This window comes from Chiloscyllium plagiosum, unplaced genomic scaffold (assembly GCF_037043375.1).
Source record: "Chiloscyllium plagiosum isolate Xiang-an unplaced genomic scaffold, Cpla_swu_hap1 HiC_scaffold_6, whole genome shotgun sequence".
Classification (NCBI taxonomy): Eukaryota; Metazoa; Chordata; class Chondrichthyes; order Orectolobiformes; family Hemiscylliidae; genus Chiloscyllium; species Chiloscyllium plagiosum.
This window is the reverse complement of record NW_028270144.1, coordinates 420,278-440,996: the sequence shown is the minus strand read 5'-3', so window position 1 is coordinate 440,996 and position 20,719 is coordinate 420,278. Positions and strand designations below refer to the sequence as shown.

Sequence of the window (20,719 nt, the reverse complement as noted above, 5' to 3'; positions counted from 1 at the left end):
AATGTCCCTTCGTGCTAGCCATCAGCATCCAAGGAATAAAGCTCTCACTGTCCACCTTATCTAACCCACTGATTATTTTCTATGTCACAATTAAGTTACCTCTCAACATTCTTCTGTCTAACAAACACAGCCTCAAGTCCCTCAGCCTTTCCTCAAGACCTTCCCTCCATACCAGGCAACCTAGTAAATCTCCTCTGCACTCTTTCCAAAGCTTCCACTCCTTCCTATAATGGGGTGACCAGAACTGTACGCAATACTCCAAATGTGGCTGCACCAGAGTTTTGTACAGCTGCAGCATGACCTCATGGTTTCGAAACTCAATCCCTTTACCAATAAGAGCTAACACACCATATGCCTTCTGAACAACACTATCAACCTGGGTGGTAACTTTCAAGGATCTGTGTACCTGGACACCGAGATCTCTCTGCTCATCCACACTACCAAGAATCTTACCATTAGCCCAGTACTTTGCATTCCTGTTGCACCTTCCAAAATGAATCACCTCACATTTTTTCACATTAAACTCCATTTGCCACCTCTCGGCCCAGTTCTGCAGTTTATCTATGTCCCTCTGTAAGCTACAACATCCTTTGTCACTATCCACAACTCTACCGACCTTCGCGTCATTTGCAAATTTACTAACCCATCCTTCTACGCTCTCATCCAGGTCGTTTATAAAAATGACAAACAGCAGTGGACCCAAAACAGGTCCTTGAGGTACACCACTAGTTACTGAACTTCAGAATGAACATTTCCCACCATTCTCTGTCCTCTTTCAGCTAGCCAATTTCTGATCCAAAACGCTAAATCACCCTCAATCCCATGCCTCCGTACTTTGTGCAATAAGATGGGGAACCTTATCAAACACCTTACTGAAATCCATATACACCACATCAACCACTTTACCCTCATCAACCACTTTACCCTCATCCACCTATTTGGTCATCTTCTCAAAGAACTTAACAAGATTTAAGAGGCACGACCTACCCTTCACAAAATCGTGTTGATTATCCCTAATCATGTTATGCCTCTCGAGATGATTATAAATCCTATCTCTTATAACCCTTTCCAACACAAAGTAAGGCTCACTGGTCTATAATTCCCAGGGTTGTCTCTACTCCCCTTCTTGAACAAAGGAACAACATTTGCTATCCTCCAGACTTCTGGCACTATTCCTGTAGACAATGATGACATAAACATCAAAGTCAAAGGCTCAGCAATCTCCTTCCTGGCTTCTCTAAGAATCCTAGGATAAATCCCATCCAGCCAAGGGGATTCATCTATTTTCACACTTTCCAGAATTGCTAACATCTTCTCTTTATGGACCTCAATCCCCTCTAGTCTAGTAGCCTGTTTCTCAGAATTCTCTTCAACAACATAGTATTCACACTAGAAAAAGACAAACAAAAAATATTTATTTAGCGCTTCCCCTTCCTCCTCTGACTCCACGCATAACTACGCACTGCTATGCTTGATTGGCCCTAATCTTACTCTAGACATTCTTTTATTCCTGATAGAGCATAGAACATAGAAGAATACAGCGCAGTACAGGCCCTTCGGCCCTCGATGTTGCGCCGATCCAAACCCACCTAACCTACACTAGCCCACTATCCTCCATATACCTATCCAATGCCCGCTTAAATGCCCATAATGAGGGAGAGTCCACCACTGCTACTGGCAGGGCATTCCATGAACTCACGACTCGCTGAGTAAAGAACCTACCCCTAACATCTGTCCTATACCTACCCCCCCTTAATTTAAAGCTATGCCCCCTTGTAATAGCTGACTCCATACGTGGAAAAAGATTCTCACTGTCAACCCTATCTAAACCCCTAATCATCTTGTACACCTCTATCAAGTCACCCCTAAACCTTCTTTTCTCCAATGAAAACAACCCCAAGTGCCTCAGCCTTTCCTCATACGATCTTCCTACCATACCAGGCAACATCCTGGTAAACCTCCTCTGCACCCGTTCCAGTACCTCCACATCCTTCCTATAGTATGGCGACCAAAACTGCACACAATATTCCAGATGTGGCCGCACCAGAGTCTTATACAACTGCAACATGACCTCAGGACTCCGGAACTCAATTCCTCTACCAATAAAAGCCAGAAAGCAATAGAAAGCTTTAGCTCTTTCCTTGATCCTATCTGCCAATGACTTCTCATGCCCTCTCCTGGCTCTTCTTAGCTCTCTCTTTAGGTCTTTCCTGGCTAACTCGTAACTCTTAAGCGTCCTAACTGAGCCATCAAATCTTATCCTAACATAAGGCCTTCTTCTTCCTCCTCTTGATAAGAGATTCAACTTCCTTAGTAAACCACAGTTTCCACACTGATCAGCTTCCTCCCTGCCTGTTAGGTACATACTTATCTAGGACACTCAGTAGCTGGTCCTTGAATAAGCTCCACATTTCGCATGTGCTCATCCCCTGCAGTTTCCCTTCCCATCCTATGCATCCTAAATCTTGCCTAACTGCATTGGAATTACCTTTCCCCCAGCTATAGCTCTATAGCTATATATAGCTATATATCTATCCATCACTAAAGCAAACATAACCAAATTGTGGTCACTATCACCAAAGTGCTCACCTACCTCCAAATCTAACACCTGGCCGGGTTCATTACCCAGTACCAAATCTAATGTGGCCTCGCCCCTTGTTGGCCTGTCTACATACTGTGTCAGAAGACTCTCCTGCACATATTGGATAATGAATCATATTATTCCCTGTCCATGTTTGGAAAGTTAAAGGCCCCCATAACAACTACCCTGTCACTCTCGCTCCTATCATGGATCATCTTTGCTATCCTATCCTCTACATCTCTGGAATTATTTGGAGGCCAATAGAAAACTCCCAGTGTAACCTATCCTTTCCTGTTTCTAATCTCAGCCCATACTACCTCAGTAAATGAATCCTCAAACATCCTTTCCCAACCATAATTCTGTCCTTGACTAACAATGCCACACCACCCCCTCTTTTACCATCTTCTCCGTTCTTACTGAAACATCTAAATCCCAGAACCTGCAACAACCTTTCCTGTTCCTGCTCTATCCATGACTCCGAAATGGTCACAACATCGAAGTAGGTACCTTCTTGCAATCTTGAAATCTTACTTCTGACTTCACTACTGTCATCCCCCGTATACTCGAACTACAATTTCGGTTCCCATCCCCTGCTGAATTTGTTTAAACCCACCCGTACAGCATTAGCAAATTTCCCGCATTACATTGACTCGTTACATTTAAAACTTATAACCAGTGGAGAACTGAGACTAGAAAAGGAAACAATGCACACTTCTAACCTGGGTGGTAACACATTTCTGGCTTTTATTGGTAGAGGAATTGAGTTCCGGACTACTGAGGTCATGTTGCAGTTGTATAAGACACATCTGGAGTATTGTGTGCAATTTTGGTCGCCATACTATAGGAAGGATGTGGAAGCACTGGAACGGGTGCAGAGGAGGTTTACCAGGATATTGCCTGGTATGGTAGAAAGATCGTATGAGGAAAGGCTGAGGCATTTGGGGTTGTTTTCATTGGAGAAAAGAAGGTTTAGGGGTGACTTGATAGAGGTGTACAAAATGATTAGGGGTTTAGATAGGGTCGACAGTGAGAATCTTTTTCCACATATGGAGTCAGCTATTACAAGGGGGCATAGCTTTAAATTAAGGGGGGGTAGGTATAGGACAGATGTTAGGGGTAGGTTCTTTACTCAGCGAGTCATGAGTTCATGGAATGCCCTGCCAGTAGCAGTGGTGGACTCTCCCTCATTATGGGCATTAAAGCGGGCATTGGATAGGCATATGGAGGATAGTGGGCTAGTGTAGGTTAGGTGGGCTTGGATCGGCGCAACATCGAGGGCCGAAGGGCCTGTACTGCGCTGTATTCTTCTATGTTCTATGTGCTATTATTTGCATAAATTTAAATATAATTTTCATTTCTTCAGTGATGAATATCAAACTGAACATTACAGAGTTGAATTAGCTAGAGAACCTTGGTTGTGAATTGGCTAGATAAGCAAGCTGCAAACAAAGGTGAACTTCAAATTTTCTCAATATATCTGGTTTTTGTTCTAATAATGCTGAAAAATGTGTTGCTGGAAAAGCGCAACAGGTCAGGCAGCATTCAAGGAGCAGAAGAATCGATGTTTCGGGCATAAGCCCTTCTTCAGGCTTATGCCCGAAACGTTGATTCTCCTGTTCCTTAGATGCTGCCTGACACGCTGCGCTTTTCCAGCAACACATTTTTCAGCTCTGACCTCCAGCATCTGCAGTCCTCACTTTCTCCTCCTTTGTTCTAATAATATTTGGTATGTCCACCATTGAGTAGTAATTAGTCACATTTTTTCTCCAATTGGTTACATGTCAGCTTACATATTTAGCAAAATATGCTCTTAGTTCTCAGCGAAGGTGTAGAATGAAATATGTGATCAAACATGCTTGTTGTTTGCCTTGGTATCAGTAATTAACTGGATGTTACCTAAGAATCAGTTAGCAACTAATTATTAGGATACCTGGCATTTCAAATGACTCAAAGTAATGGCAGTAATATCTGAAAACTCTGGAATAAAGTGCAAATGTTAACAATGTGATAGAAATAAGGACTTAGAACATATAAAGTTGTTCACTTACCATTTGGATGAACTTGGTTTAGCAGTACCAATATTTTCAAATAACTGAGCTCTGGATGCAACTCTAGAGGAAGAAAATAATTCAATATATCAAGAAATTGGTTTTTGAAATGACTGATTTCATCAAAATTCACTCTTCATACAGCTTTGATGCATTTACTTCCATGTAAACTACAAAAAGCAGACACATTCCTTGATATAATAACGCTGCAAAATATTTTGTGTAATTGTGCAACTGCACATTATAAGACCTTTTTGTATTATCCTTGGCATGATATCTGCTATTTTTAATTTTATTCTTTTCCTCTCAACCCTTGTTCCTCCAGCCAGCCCATTTCATCTCAGTTCCTCACTTTGTGAGCACTTCTACATTAATATGAAATTCAAACTTCTGTAATTGTTCAGTAGTATTTTGAAGCCATGCTGGAGTAGATTAAAGGGATGAAACTATGCTATTAAAGCAGGATTATTCTGAAATACCAGTGAATTATACACTATTTTGTTGAAAGCTTTTATCCTCTGTGGCTTGTGACAGTTTTTCTTCATTTATTTTCAACAAATATTTGTTCAGCTGGCGTTGGACAATGTCCATATTTTTAATTAATTTTGTCAGTTCACGAAGAGCAAGTGAGTACTTTTTACAAGTCCCTTCATTGTGACAGCTGTCATTTCATAAACTACACAACCAGGAGATACATGAAGTGAGACAGAGAACTGCAATTTGTTTCTCAGCATATGGTTACTTTCTTTTTTTAATGAAAGGGGATACAGGCAATCAAATTGTGCTAAGTTAGTAAGCAGTTTATCTAACGAATATGTTTATATATAGAATTAAATGTTTGCATGTGCTGACAAGCATCTCCGAGGTCCTTGTGCTGATCTAAACCAAATTTAATGGAGATCAAAGAAATAATTATGTAGAAATTCAGTAGAAACAACAGGCAACTTCTGTGGAGAAAGAAAAAGAGTTAATGCTTGTGCACAGGACATACCTGGGTAATTTTAGACATTGCCAGGTAGGTACCAGTGTTGTAGCTGTCCTGGAACAGCTTGGCTAGGGATACAACTACTTCTGAAGCATAAATTTTCGATATTATTGGTGGAATGTTGTCAGAACCATAGCCTTTGCAGCATCCAGCACCTTCAACTATTTCTTGGTAAGTGAGATTTTGGAGAAGATTTGTAGCTGAAGTTGAGGTTCAGGTTGTACGTTTACTCACTGAGCTGGTAGATTTGTTCTCAAACATTTCGTTACCATGTTAGGTAACATCATCAGTGAGCCACTGATGAAGCGCTAGTGTTCTGTAACGTTTGCTATTTATCTGACTTCCGGTTCCATTTCTGAGAGGTTGGTAAACGTCTGAGAACAAATCCACCAGCTCAGTCAGCAAACTTGCAACCTGATTTCTTGGTAACACTTAGAGTGAATAGAATTGACGAAAGACAATTCTCGTTCTGTGGGAATGAGACAGACTCACGGTTGGTGTGTTGCCTCCCAGATGCCAGGGTTCGTGATGTCTCTGATTGTGTTTTCAGGATCCTTAAGGGCGAGGGGAGCATCCCCAAGTCCACATGGGCACCAACAACTTAATTGAGAAGAGTGATGAGATTTAAGCCAGAAATTCAGGGTGCTAGGGTGGAAGATTAGAGCTAGAACAAACAAGTTATAATCTCTGGTTTGTTGTCTGTGCCACATGTTAGTGAGGCGAAGAATAGGGAGAGGGAGGAGTTGAACACATGGCTATCGGGATAGTGCAGGATGGAAGGTTTCAGATACCTGGATAATTGGGACTCATTCTGCGGTAGGTGGGACTTCTACAAACAGGATGGTCTTCACCTGAACCAGGGGGGTACCAATATCCTGGGTTGGATATTTGCTAATGCTCATGAGGTGGGTTTAAATTAACTCAGCAGGGGTCGGGAACCCAAATTGTAGTTTGAGTATACAGGAGGTTGAGAGTCCGAAATAAGGTTTCAAGGTCACAAGAGTGCACTGGCAAACAAGAAGTTAGTTTGAAATGTGTCTACTCCAATGCCAGGAGCATCTGGAATAAGGTGAGTCAACTTGCAGCATGGATCGGTATCTGGGACTTCGACGTTGTGGTCATTTTAGAGACATGGGTAGAGCAGGGACAGGAATGGTTGTTGCAGATTCCAAGTTTAGATGTTTCAGTAAGAATTGAAAAGATGGTAAAAGGAGGGGAATGGCATTAATAGTCAAGGACAGGATTATGGTTGCAGAAAGAACTCTGAGGACTCATCTACTGAGATAGTATGGGCTGAGGTTAGAAACAGGAAAGGAGAAGTCATCCTGTTGGGAGTTTTCTATAGGCTCCGAACTGTTCCAGAGATGTAGAGGATAGGATATCAAAGATAATTCTCGATAGGAGCGAGAGTGACAGGGTAGTTGTTAGAGGGGACTTTAACTTTCCAAATATTGACTGAGAATACCATAGTTCAAGCACTTTAGGTGGGTCAGTTTTTGGCCAACGTGTGCAGGAAGGTTTCCTGACTCAGGCCAACAAGGGGCGAGGCCACATTAGATTTGATAATGAACCCAGCTAGGTGTTAGATTTGGAGGTAGGTAACCATTTTGGTGATATTGACCACAATTCAGTTATGTGTACTTTGGCAATGGAAAGGAATAGGTTGCACCGCAAGGCAAGAGTTATAGCTGGGAAAAGGTAATTATGATGCGATTAGGCAAGATTTAGGATGCATAGGATGGGGAAGGAAACTGCAGGGGATCAGCACAATTGAAATGTGGAGCTTATTCAAGGAACAGCTACTGTGTGTCCTTGATAAGTATGTACCGGGCAGGCAGGGAGGAAATGGTCAAGCGTGAGAGCTGTGGTTTACTAAGGAAATTGGATCTCTTATCAAGAGGAAGAAGAAAGCTTACATTAGGATGAGATGTGAGGCTCAGTTAGGACGCTTGAGAGTTACAAGTTAGCCAGGAAAGACCTAAAGAAAGAGTTAAGAAGAGCCAGGAGGGGACATGAGAAGTTGTTGGCAGATAGGATCAAGGAAAACCCTAAGGTTTTCTATATGAATAGCAGAAATAAAAGAATGACTAGAGTAAGATTAGGGCCAATCAAGGATAGTAGTGGGAAGTGCGTGGAGTCAAAGGAGATAGGGGAAGTGCTAAATGAATACTTTTTGTCAGTATTTACGCTAGAAGAAGACAATGTTGTAGAAGAAAATACTGAGATACAGGCTACTAGACTAGATAGGATTGAGTTTCACAAGGAGGAGGTGTTACTATTTCTGGAAAGTGTAAAGATAGATAAGTCGCCTGGGCCGGATGGGATTTATCCGAGGATTCTCTAGGAAGCCAAGGTGGAGATTGCTGAGCCTTTGGTTTTGATCTTTATGTTGTCAGGATTGGTGCCAGAAGACTGGAGGGTAGCAAATGTTGTTCCCTTGATCAAGGAGGGGAGTAGAGGCAATCTTGGTAATTATACAACAGTGAGCCTTACTTCAGTTGTGGATAAAGTGTTGGAAAGGGCTATAAAAGATAGGATTTATAATCATCTAGAAAGGAATAAGTTGATTAGGGATAGTCAACATGGTTTTGTGAAGGGTAGGTCATGCACCTCACAAACCTTATGAGTTCTTTGAGAAGGTGACCAAACAGGTAGATGAGGGTAAAGCCTTTGATGCAGTGTATGTGGATTTCAGTAAGGCGTTTGATAAGGTTCCCAACAGTAGGCTATTGCACATAGTACAGAGGCATGGAATTGAGGGTGATTTAGTGGTTTGGATCAGAAATTGGCTAGCTGAAAGAAGATAGAGGGTGGTGGTTGATGGGAAATATTCATCCTGGAGTGCAAGGACCTGTTTTGGGTCCACTGCTGTTTGTCATTTTTATAAACAACCTGGATGAGGGCGTAGAAGGATGGGTTAGTAAATTTGCAGATGCCACTAAGGTTGGTAGAGTTGTGGATAGTGCAGAAGGATTTGTAGGTTACAGAAGGACATAGCTGAAAATGTGTTGCTGGAAAAGCGCAGCAGGTCAGGCAGCATCCAAGGAACAGGAGAATCGACGTTTCGGGCATAAGCCCTTCTTCAGGAATTCCTGAAGAAGGGCTTATGCCCGAAACGTCGATTCTCCTGTTCCTTGGATGCTGCCTGACCTGCTGCGCTTTTGCAGCAACACATTTTCAGCTCTGATCTCCAGCATCTGCAGACCTCACTTTCTCCTACAGAAGGACATAGATAAGCTGCAGAGCTGGGCTGAGATTTGGCAAATGGAGTTTAATGCAGCGAAGTGTGAGGTAATTCGTTTTGGAAGGAACAACAGGAATGCAGAGTACTGGGCTAATGGTAAGACTCTTGGTAGTGTGGATGAGCAGAGAGATCTCGGTGCCTGTGTACATAGATCCCTGAAAGTTGCCACCTAGTTGATAGGGCTGTTAAGAAGGCATACGTTGTGGTATCTTTTATTGGTAGAGGGATTGAGTTTCGAAACCATGAGGTCATGCTGTAGCTGTACAAAACTCTGGTCCAGCCGCACTTGCAGTAGTGTGTACAGTTCTGATCACCCCATTATAGGAAGGATGTGGAAACTTTGGAAAGAGTGCAGAGGAGATTTACTAGGATGTTGCCTGGTATTGATGGAAGGTCTTATAAGGAAAGGCTGAGGGACTTCAGGCTGTTTTTGTTGGAGAGAAGAAAGTTGAGAGGTGACTTAATTGAGACATATAAGATAATCAGAGGGTTAAATAGGGTGGACAGTGGGAACCATTTTCCTTGGATGGTGATGGCTAGTACAAGGGGACATTGCTTTAAATTGAGGGGTGATAGATATAGGACACATGTCAGAGGTAGTTTCTTTCTCAGAGAGTTGTAGGGGCGTGGAATGCACTGCCTGCAACAGTAGTAGACTCACCCATTTTAAGGGCATATAAATGGTCATTTGATAGTTGTTTGGACAAAAATGGAATTGTGTAGGTTAGATGGGCTTCAGATTGTTTTCATAGGTCAGCTCAGCATCGAAGGCCAAAGGGCCTGTACTGCGCTGTAAAAGAACATAGAACATAGAACAATACAGCACAGAACAGGCCCTTCGGCCCACTATGTTGTGCTGAACATTTGTCCTAGCTTAAGCACCCATCCATGTACCTATCCAATTGCCGCTTAAAGGTTAATGTTCTATGTTCTATGTTCTACAGGCAACTGTATTGCTGGGACATCTGGAGAAGACTGAGATGATCTTCCATTTGGCAATTCTGACCAAAGATTGCTGGGAATGCTTCAGCCTCATTTTTACAATCTATTCTAAGTACAGTATTCAGAACTATCTCTTGAAATTCCTACTACTCCTGGCCTAATATCCCAGTTCACTTCAGCTGGTTCAGCTTTCATGCCAAGATAGCTGCCCATTTTAAGTTTAAAATACTAGTCTTAGAGCCACTATTTTCTCTTTCAAACTGGATCTAAAATGTAATCACTTTATTATCACTGTTACTTAGAGAGATCTTTACTCCAAGGTAATTAATTTTCCTATCACATTACACAATACCAGGTCTACTATAGCCTGCACTTGGCGAGTTGCAGAATGTGCTACAATTATCTTAAAAATGTTCTGTGAATTCCTCATTGAGGCTACCATTATCCATCTGGTTTCTCTAGTTTATATGTAAATTAAAATCATCCGTAATTATTGCCATTCCTTCATCTCAAGTACTCAACATTTCTTCTTAGATACTTCCTCCAAAATTGTGGTCACTGTTGAGGGGCCTGTAAATCACTCCCAAGAATGAATTCTTTACCATACTATTCCTCTATTCCACCCAGATCAATTCTGCATCCTGATTTCCTGAACCAAGTTAATCTCTAACTGTTGTACCGTGTTTGTTTGGGAGTAATATTCCTCTACCTTTACACAGCTTCCTGAGCTTTTTCAAATGTCACAGAGCCCTTATTCAGAACCCAATCCTTGTCATTCTGCAGCCACATCTCTATAATGGTTATCAGATCATATTTATTCACCTCAATGTGTGCAGTTAATTCATTTAAGACAGTAAGAAATAGGAATAGGAATAGGAGGAGGCCATTCTGCCCCTCGAACCTGCACTGCCACTCAATGGGATCATGGTTGATCATGTCCATTTTCCTGCCCTTTCCCTGTAAACCTTGATTCTCCTGATCAAGAATCTATCCATCTCAAATTTAAATATACACAAAGATTCAGTTCCCACAGCTGTCTGTGGCAGAGAGTTCCAAAGATTCACAACCCTCTGATAGAAAAACATTTCACTTTCTTTTTCATGCAAAAGTACATGTGACAATAAATTTCAATTCTATTTTTCATCTCAATCTTAAATTATTTCCTTTATTGAGACTATCCCCTCTCGTCCAAGACTCCCCCATGAGGAGAAGTGTAAGTCATATTATATCAATAATATGACTTACACTTCCACAATATTGATTGGAACCTCCTTTGTGCAAATAGTTTGGGTGGAGCAGATTTTGATAGGAGTCTTCAGGAACGATTCCTGACTTAATATGTACATAGGGCGACTAGAAGAAAGGCAATATTGGATTTGGTGCTTGGCAACGAACCAGGTCAGGTATCAGATCTCTTGGTGAGACAGCATTTCCGTGATAGCGATCACAACTCCCTGAGCTTTACTATAGTCATGGAGAGGGCTGGGAGCAGACAGTATGAGAAGGTAATTAATTGGACGAAGGGGAATTACAATGCTATTAGCAAGGAACTGTGAGCATAAATTGGGAACAGATATTCTCAGGGAAATGCACAACAGAAATGTGGAGGTTGTTTAGGGAGCACTTGCTGCGAGTGCTGAATAGGTTTGTCCCACTGAGGCAAGGAAGGGATGGTAGGGTAAAGGAACCTTGGGTGACAAGAGATGTGGAACATCAAGTCAAGAGAAAGAAGGAAGCTTACTTAAGGTTGAGGAGACAAGGATCAGACAGGGCTTGAGAGGATTACAAGGTATCCAGGAAGGAACTGAAGAATGTACTTAGGAGAGCTAGAAGGAAGCATAAAAAAACTTTAGCAGATAGGATTAAAGGAAAACCCTAAGTCATTCTGCACTTCTGTAAGGAACAAGAGCATGGCCAGAGTGAGGGTAGAGCCGATTAGGGATGGTGGAGGGAACTTGAGCCTGGAGTCGGAGTTGGTAGGGGAGGTCCTTTGCTTCAATATTCACTAGTGAGAGGAACTTGTCATTTGTGAGGACAGTGTGAAACAGACCGATATGCTCAAACTGGTTGATGTTAAGAAGGAGGATATGCTGGAAATTTTGAAAAACCATGAGGATAGATAAATCTTCTGGGCCAGACTGGATATACCAAAGTTACTTCAGGAAGAGAGGGAAGAGATTGCTGCACCTTTGCAATGATATTTGCATCCTTGTTGCCCACTGGTGTAGTTTCAGATGATTGGAGGGTGGCAAATGTTATTCCCTTGTTCAAGAAAGGGAATAAGGATAACCCTGGGAATTACAGACCAGTCAGTCTTAGATTAGCGGTGGGCAAATTATTAGAGATGATTCTGAGAGGCAGGATTTATGATTATTTGGAAACGAATACTGGATTAGAGATAGTCAGCATAGCTTTGTGAGTGGCAAGTCATGTCTCACAAACCTTACTGAATTATTTAAGGGTGTGAAAAAAACATTGATGAAGGTAGAGAATGGATGCAGTGACTCTGGATTTTAGTGAGGTGTTTGAAAAGTTCCCCACGGTAAGCTCATTCAGAAAGTAGGAAGCATGGGATGCAGGAAAACTGTCTGTATGGATACAGAATTGGCTGGCCTGTAGAAGACAGAGGATGATGGCAGATGGAAAGTATTCAGCCTTGGAGCTCGGTGACCAGTGGTGTTCCGCACGGATCTGCTCTGGGACCTCTGCTCCTTGTGATTTTTATAAATGACTTGGATGAGGAAGTGGAAGGGTGGGTTATTAAGTTTGCTTATGACACGAAGGTTGGTGGAGTTGCGAATAGTGTGGATGCCTGTTGTAGGTTGCAATGAGACATTGACAGGATGCAGAGCTGGACTGATAAGTGACAGATTGAGTTCAACCTAGAAAAGTGCAAAGTGATTCATTTTGGAAGGTCAAATTTGAATGCAGATTACAGGGTTGAAGGCAGGATTCTTGGCAGTGTGGAGGAACAGAAGGATCTTGGGGTCCATGTCCATAGATCCCTCAAAGTTGCCACCCAAGCTGATCGGGTTGTTAAAAAGGCATATGGTGTGTTGGCTTTTATCAGCTGGGGGATTGAGTTTAAGAGCCACAAGGTTATGCTGCAGCTCTATAAAGCCCTGGTTAGACCACACTTGGAATATTGTGTTCATTCTAGTCACCTCATTATAGGAAGGATGTGAAAGCTTTAGAGAGGATGTACAAGCTTTAGAGAGGACGTACAGGGGATTTACCTGGAGGGCATAGCTTATGAAGTAAGGTTGAGGGAGAATGGCTTTTCTCATTGGAGTGAAGAAGGATGAGAGGTGACTTGATGGAGGTGTACAAGATGATAAGAGTTATAGATAGAGTGAGTAGCCAAAGATGTTTTGGCAGAAATGTCTATCACAAGGGGGCATAATTTGAAGGTGATTGGAGGAAGGTTTAGGGGAAATGTCGGAGGTCAGTTCTTTACACAGAGAGTGGTGGGTGCGTGGAATGCACTGCCAGCAGTGATAGTAAAGTCAGATGCATTAGGGACATTTAAGTGACTCTTGAATAGGCACATGGATGATCGTAGACTGAAGGGCATGTAGGTTAGTCTGATCTTAGAGTAGGATAAAAGGTTGCTACAACATCGAGGGCTGAAGGGCCTGTAACTGTTCTATGTTCTATATATCATCGAATGGAGAACCAGGAAAATGACGACTGCCAGCTTGACAGGAGCACATGCCTTAGTGATAGAGGTCAACAGAAGTGAAAGGCTACATTTTTGTGGGGAGGTAAGGAGACCTTCAAAACATCTTCTGATAGGAATGCAAGAAGGTGGTCAGGTAGGTCAATGCTTGCAATCAAATGTCCACGATCTGGGAGCAGTACAGCCCGGTTCAATGACCAATGCATTGAAAAATAACAATACGCATCCACTGCAGCTCCAACCTCTCTCACTGCAAAATGCTCACACCGCTATCACATACCCATCAGACATTAACTGGATGTCAAGACTGAAAATGAATATTCCACCTCAACCTCATGCACCTTCCAATTTATGCAAGCCTCACACCCATCTCTCACTAACTTCAATTGTTTGCTATAACAGCAACACTAACAAATACAGCACAACACAATCACTCAGATTCTTACCTCTCTCCCTTATGCAGAAGGGAGCAACATAGACCAGCAGGAGGCATACCTGGAACACTTACATTTTGCTCCACATTATGAAATCAACTGTAAGAATTTGCTGCATCCATCATTATTGAGAACATGGCAGATGTTGGAATATGGCGGCATTTGGAATGTTGAGAGTAGTTTTTGGCTCCATAAGGAAGGAGGTGCTGACATATTGTGGTGCATGTTCAAATGGAGGTTCCAAGATCAGTGCAGGCTCAAATTGCTGCTACTACAGCACTACATCTCAATGCTCAAAGGGACATGCTTTTTCAAGCAGTTCTGCAAGGTTGCTCCAACAGATTATTAGGACTGGTCAGGCATGTCTAATGAAAGTGCTTGTAGCACCCTGAAGCACAAACCTGCTACCGTCTCTCAGGATAGCAGCATTTGTGCTCTCAACGCTAAACTCCATACTATACATTTGCTAGTGCCTGTCAGTCAGTCAGTGAAAACAGCTTACTGCCCATGCCAGTATGGCACAGCTGTCAGTTGGGTCCACAAGATCCATAGTTCTCAGCAAGGAAGACAAGGCAATCTGCAGTAGACCACATGAAGGTCAACCATGCTCCAGTTGGTTGGGTAGCACTGCACAGAGTACTCAGTCAGGCAACAGCCTCTGCAACACAGACACTAAGGAAAGGCATATTGTTGAATCCTTCATTTAATTTTGTATAATTGATCAGATCATTGGACCAAGATACTGTGGAAAGATTTGTGTTGCTGACTTTGGCCAAAAGGATGATCTGATGAGGTGTTCGCAGATGGATGAGGAAGTGGCTAAGTGGTGGTGAAGGGAAGCAGAGTTTGAAGCATTCTAGTCACAGTCATCCTGGTGCTGTCTTCTTGCCTTTTTCCTCTTCCTCCTACAGTGACCTCCCAATGCCCATTGGCAATCGCCACACCCCCATCATGATAGCGTTGTGAAAGATGCATCAGATAGCACAAACTTTGATACACATTCTAGAAATTACTGTAAAGCTCAACTGAGGTCTAAATATCAGAACCGTTTAAACACACTACATGGCTACCCTTTATATTTAACACAAGAACAAAGAACAAATAAATTTATAACACAGGAACAGGCTTTTCAGTCCTCCAAGCCTGCGCCACTCCAGATCCTCTATCTAAACCTGTCGCCTATTTTCTAAGGATCTGTTTCCCTCTGCTCCCTGCCTATTCATGTATCAGTCTACATACACCTTAAGTGACGCTATTGTGCCCACCTCTACTACCTTCATTGGCAATGCATTCCAGGCTCCCGCCACTGCTGTGTAAAGAATAGTATAATTTTTCTTATTCTTTTGGGATATTGACATTGCTGGAAGTCAGGCATTTGTTGCTCATTCTGAATTGCTTTTGAACTTAGTGGCCTGCTAAGGACATTGCAAGGGCAGTTGAGAGTTAACCACATTGCTGTCGGTCTGGAGTCACACATTGGCTGAACCAAGTAAGGAATGCATAGTCTCCTTCCTGAAGAACAATGGTGAACAAGGTGTTTTTTTCTTAAATAACTGACAACAGTTTAATAGTAAAAGAGGCAAGTTTATATTCTAAATTTATTAACTAACTTTAAATTCCAACAGGTTGGGTTTGAACCTATGTGGTTCAGAGCATGAGCCTAACCTCAACATTACACTTCCACTACAACAACATTTCCCCCAGTCTGGCAGCAGCATGGCTGTCATTGTCCAACAGTTCTTCTTGAGACAGTGGGTGGCAAAGTGATTGGTGGGGGGGTGGGGGGGTGGGGGGGGGGGGGGGGGGGGTTGGTGGGGGGGTGTGGTCAGCCATATGTACAAGTCACATTCTTCAGCTCCAAGCAGCCACACACTTCACCTTCCTGCTAGCCCAAAAACAGACTCCCTCAGGGTGAAAGCACTGGGGCTGCTGCCAGCATCGTGGCATCCAGCAAAATGGTAATGTGTGCTTGGTCATACAGCAACTGCACATTCATGGAGTTGCAGTCCCAGGTGTTTCACTTCATGTTGAAGTCCAGAGGTAGATCATCCATAAATCCAAGTGCTTCCCATAACACGGGAATCTCACTAGTCTGCCTAATCCATCTGTTCCTCTTTGCTTAGAGAGAAATTATGGATTTTTCTTTTGCGCACAGAGGATCTCCTTCAGCTCTGTGATGCAGTGATGGATGATATTCTGGGCCTTCTGTGAAGGGCCCTCCTCCTCCTTGTTCTATGTCAAGCTTATCCACTTTGCAGCCTCTGCTGCATTTACCCGTCAACATACAGACTCTGAGGCACAGCAATTAGAACGCAGATACCCATTGCAGACTTAGTGTAGACAGGTAACCAAATCCTCTACACTCCCAGACATATTGACATAGCAAATTCAAGACAATACCTTCAGAAACAATCACAGTTACTTTCACAAACTTTGCTATCGCAGAATTATGTCTAAAGCACTGTGTCAGCTATTTTAATGCCTGAACTTATAACTACTGGCAATGTATACGGTAGAGGGGAGAATGTCTTGGTCAATTCTCACGCCAACGGTCTTTTCTCAGCAGAGAGCGGCGCGAGCTGGGCGGAGGTGAGGTTGGAGCGCAGAGCTGGTCGGGAAGGTAAGTGATTGAAATTTGAGTGGGTGTGTTCTAGACCCCAGGCCCTACATAGTAGGGCCTCCCTCCCATCCTCCTCCTCTAACCTAATTTTAAAGTCCACAGGTAAGCTACTCAGTGTTCTTGTTTTGGAGACGAGGTGTAGAGTAATGGCAGCGCAGGCAGTGGAATGTTCCTCCTGCAGGATGTTTGAGGTAGAGGTGACCACCGATACTCCTGCCGACTTCATCTGCAGGAAATGCAGTCAGCTCCTGCTCCTCACAGAACGAGTTAGGGAACTGGAACTGGAGTTGGATGAACTGAGGATTATTCGAGAGGCTGAGAAGGTGATTGATAGAAGCTACAGGGACATAGTTACGCCAGAGAACAGAGGTAGCTGGGTAACAGTTAGAGGTGGGAAGGGGAGGAAGCAGGCAGTGCAGGGATCCCCTGTGGTCATTCCCCTAAACAATAGGTATACCGCTTTGAATACTGGTGGGGGGGACAGCCTAGCAGGGGTAAGCTGCCGTGACCGGGTCTGTGGCGCGAGGTCTGGCTCTGAGACTCAGAAGGGAAAGGGGGAGAGGAGGAGAGCGCTAGTTATAGGAGACTCTCTAGTTAGAGGGACGGACAGGCGGTTCTGTGGACATGGGCGAGACTCTCGGATGGTTTGTTGCCTCCCGGGTGCCAGGGTCCGAGACGTCTTGGACCGTGTCTTCAGAATCCTTAAGGGGGAGGGTGTGCAGCCAGAAGTCATGGTGCACGTTGGCACCAACGACATAGGTAGGAAGAGAGGTGGGGAGGTCATTCTGGAGCTCAGGGAGTTAGGCTGGAAGCTAAAAGCTAGGACAGACAGAGTCGTCATCTTTGGGTTGTTGCCAGTGCCACGTGGCAGTGAGGCAAGGAATAGGGAGAGAGTGCAGTTGAACACGTGGCTGCAAGGATGGTGTAGGAGGGAGGGCTTCAGATATTTGGACAATTGGACTGTATTCTGGGGAAGGTGGGACCTGTACAAGCAGGACGGGTTGCACCTGAACCAGAAGGGCACCAATATCCGGGGGGGTAGGTTTGCTAGCTATCTTCGGGGGGGTTTAAACTAATTTGGCAGGGGGATGGGATCCGGACTTGTAGTCCAGCAAGTAGGCTAGCTGTTTGTCAGAATGTCCAAGAATGTAGGGAGGCTGTGAAGAAGGTAGCACAGAAAGGGAATACTTGCGGGCACAGAGATGGGTTGAAGTGCGTATACTTCAACGCAAGGAGTATCAGAAATAAGGTGGGTGAACTTAAGGCGTGGATCGGTACTTGGGACGACGATGTTGTGGTCATCACGGAAACGTGGATAGAAGAGGGACAGTAATGGTTGTTGGAGGTTCCTGGTTACAGATGTTTCAGTAGGATTAGGGAGGGTGGTAAAAAAGGAGGGGGGGTGGCGTTGCTAATTAGAAATGGTATAACGGCTGCAGAAAGGCAGTTCGAGGGGGATCTGCCTTTAGAGGTAGTATGGGCTGAAGTCAGAAATAGGAAAGGTGCAGTCACCTTGTTGGGTGTTTACTATAGGCCCCCCAATAGCAGCAGAGATATGGAGAAACAGATTGGGAAACAGATTTTGGAAAGGTGCAGAAGCCACAGGGTAGTAGTCATGGGCGATTTCAACTTCCCAAATATTGATTGGAAGCTCTTTAGATCAAGTAGATTGGATGGGGCGGTGTTTGTGCAGTGTATCCAGGAAACTTTTCTAACTCAGTATGTAGATTGTCCGACCAGAGGGGAGGCCATTTTGGATTTGGTACTCGGTAATGAACCGGGACAAGGGATGGGCTTGTTAGTGGGTGAACATTTTGGTGATGGTGACCACAATTCTGTGACTTTCACCTTGGTTATGGAGAGAGATAGGTGCGTGCAACAGGGTAGGTTTTACAATTGGGGGAAGGATAATTACGATGCTGTAAGACAGGATCTGAGGAGCATAAGTTGGGAGCATAGGCTGTCAGGGAAGGATGTCGTGGAAATGTGGAACTTTTTCAAGGAACAGATACGACGTGTCCTTGATATGTATGTACCTGTCAGGCAGGAAAGAAATGGTCGTGTGAGGGAACCTTGGTTGATGAGGGAGGTTGAATGTCTTGTAAAGAGGAAGAAGGAGGCTTACATCAGGTTGAGGAAACAGGGTTCAGACAGAGCAGTGGAGGGATACAGGATAGCCAGAAGGGACCTGAAGAAAGGGATTAGGAGAGCCAAGAGAGGGCATGAAAAATCTTTGGTGGATAGGATCAAGGATAACCCAAAGGCATTTTATGCGTATGTGAGAAACATGAGAATGACAAGAACGAGGGTAGGTCCGATCAAGGACAGTAGTGGGAGACTGTGTATTGAGTCGGAAGAGATAGGAGAGGTCTTGAATGAGTACTTTTCTTCAGTATTTACGAACGAGAGGGACCGTATTGTAGAAGAGGAGAGTGTGAAACGGACTGGTAAGCTAGAGGAGATACTTGTTAGGAAGGAAGATGTGTTGGACATTTTGAACAACTTGAGGATAGACAAGTCCCCCGGGCCTGACGGGATATATCCTAGGATTATGTGGGAAGCAAGAGAGGAAATTGCAGTACCGTTGGCAATGTCAACTGGGGTGGTACCAGGGGACTGGAGAGTGGCGAATGTTGTGCCCCTGTTCAAAAAAGGGAATAGGGATAACCCCGGGAATTACAGGCCAGTTAGCCTTACTTCGGTGGTAGGCAAAGTAATGGAAAGGGTACTGAGGGGTAGGATTTATGAGTATCTGGAAAGACACTGCTTGATTAGGGACAGCCAGCACGGATTTGTGAAGGGTAGGTCTTGCCTTACAAGTCTTATTGAATTCTTTGAGGAGGTGACCAAGCATGTGGATGAGGGTAGAGCAGTGGATGTAGTATACATGGATTTTAGTAAGGCATTTGATAAGGTTCCCCATGGTAGGCTTATGCGGAAAGTCAGGAGGCATGGGATAGAGGGAAATTTGGCCAGTTGGATAGAGAACTGGCTAACCGGTTGAAGTCAGAGAGTGGTGGTAGATGGTAAATATTCAGCCTGGAGCCCAGTTACAAGTGGAGTTCCGCAGGGATCAGTTCTGGGTCCTCTGCTGTTTGTAATTTTTATTAATGACTTGGATGAGGGAGTCGAAGGGTGGGTCAGTAAATTTGCAGATGATACGAAGATTGGTGGAGTTGTGGATAGTGAGGAGGGCTGTTGTCAGCTGCAAAGGGACTTAGATATGATGCAGAGCTGGGCTGAGGAGTGGCAGATGGAGTTCAACCCTGCCAAGTGTGAGGTTGTCCATTTTGGAAAGACAAATAAGAATGCGGAATACAGGGTTAACTGTAGGGTTCTTAGTGAGGTGGAGGAACAGAGGAATCTTGGGGTCTATGTTCATAGATCTTTGAAAGTTGCCACTCAGGTGGATAGAGCTTGTAAGAAGGCCTATAGTGTATTAGCGTTGATTAGCAGAGGGATTGAATTCAAGAGTCGTGAAGTGATGTTGCAGCTGTAGAGGACCTTGGTTAGGCCACATTTGGAGTACTGTGTGCAGTTCTGGTCACCTCACTTTAGGAAAGATGTGGAAGCTTTGGAGAGGGTGCAGAGAAGATTTACCAGGATGTTGCCTGGAATGGAGAATAGGTCATACGAGGATAGGTTGAGCGTGCTAGGCTTTTCTCGTTGGAACGGCGAAGGATGAGGGGTGACTTGATAGAGGTTTATAAGATGATCAGAGGAATAGATAAAGTAGACAGTCAGAAACTTTTTCCCTGGGTGCAACAGAGGGACATAAATTTAAGGTGAAGGGTGGAAGGTATAGGGGAGATGTCAGGGGTGGATTCTTTACCCAGAGAGTGGTGGGGGCATGGAATGCGCTGCCTGTGGGAGTGGTAGAGTCAGAATCTTTGGTGACCTTTAAGCGGCAATTGGATAGGTAGATGGATGGGTGCTTAAGCTAGGACAAATGTTCGGCACAACATCGTGGGCCGAAGGGCCTGTTCTGTGCTGTATTGTTCTATGTTCTATGTTCTAATTGTGGTTGAATAGACAGTGAAGCTGAACAGTCCAAGTCTCAACATGGTTTGTCAAATTATGTTCTGGGCAGACCTGATGATTCTGGAGCAAGGAGGACAGAGCTGCACTCATGCCCTTGCCATGCTATGCTGGAAATGCTGTGCATGCTCATCATGTAAGTTTGTAC

At 43.9% G+C, this 20,719-nt stretch overlaps 1 protein-coding gene across 2 annotated transcripts in view; it reads right to left on the bottom strand.

The window, feature by feature from the left end:
* Window positions 1–20,719, bottom strand: part of arhgap42a (Rho GTPase activating protein 42a) — a 381,038-nt gene that overhangs the window by 14,806 nt on the left and 345,513 nt on the right. For both annotated transcript variants that reach the window (XM_043698407.2, XM_043698409.2), the window contains one exon: window positions 4,630–4,692. In XM_043698407.2, coding sequence (XP_043554342.1) covers window positions 4,630–4,692 — 63 coding nt within the window. The remainder of the gene's footprint in view (window positions 1–4,629; window positions 4,693–20,719) is intronic.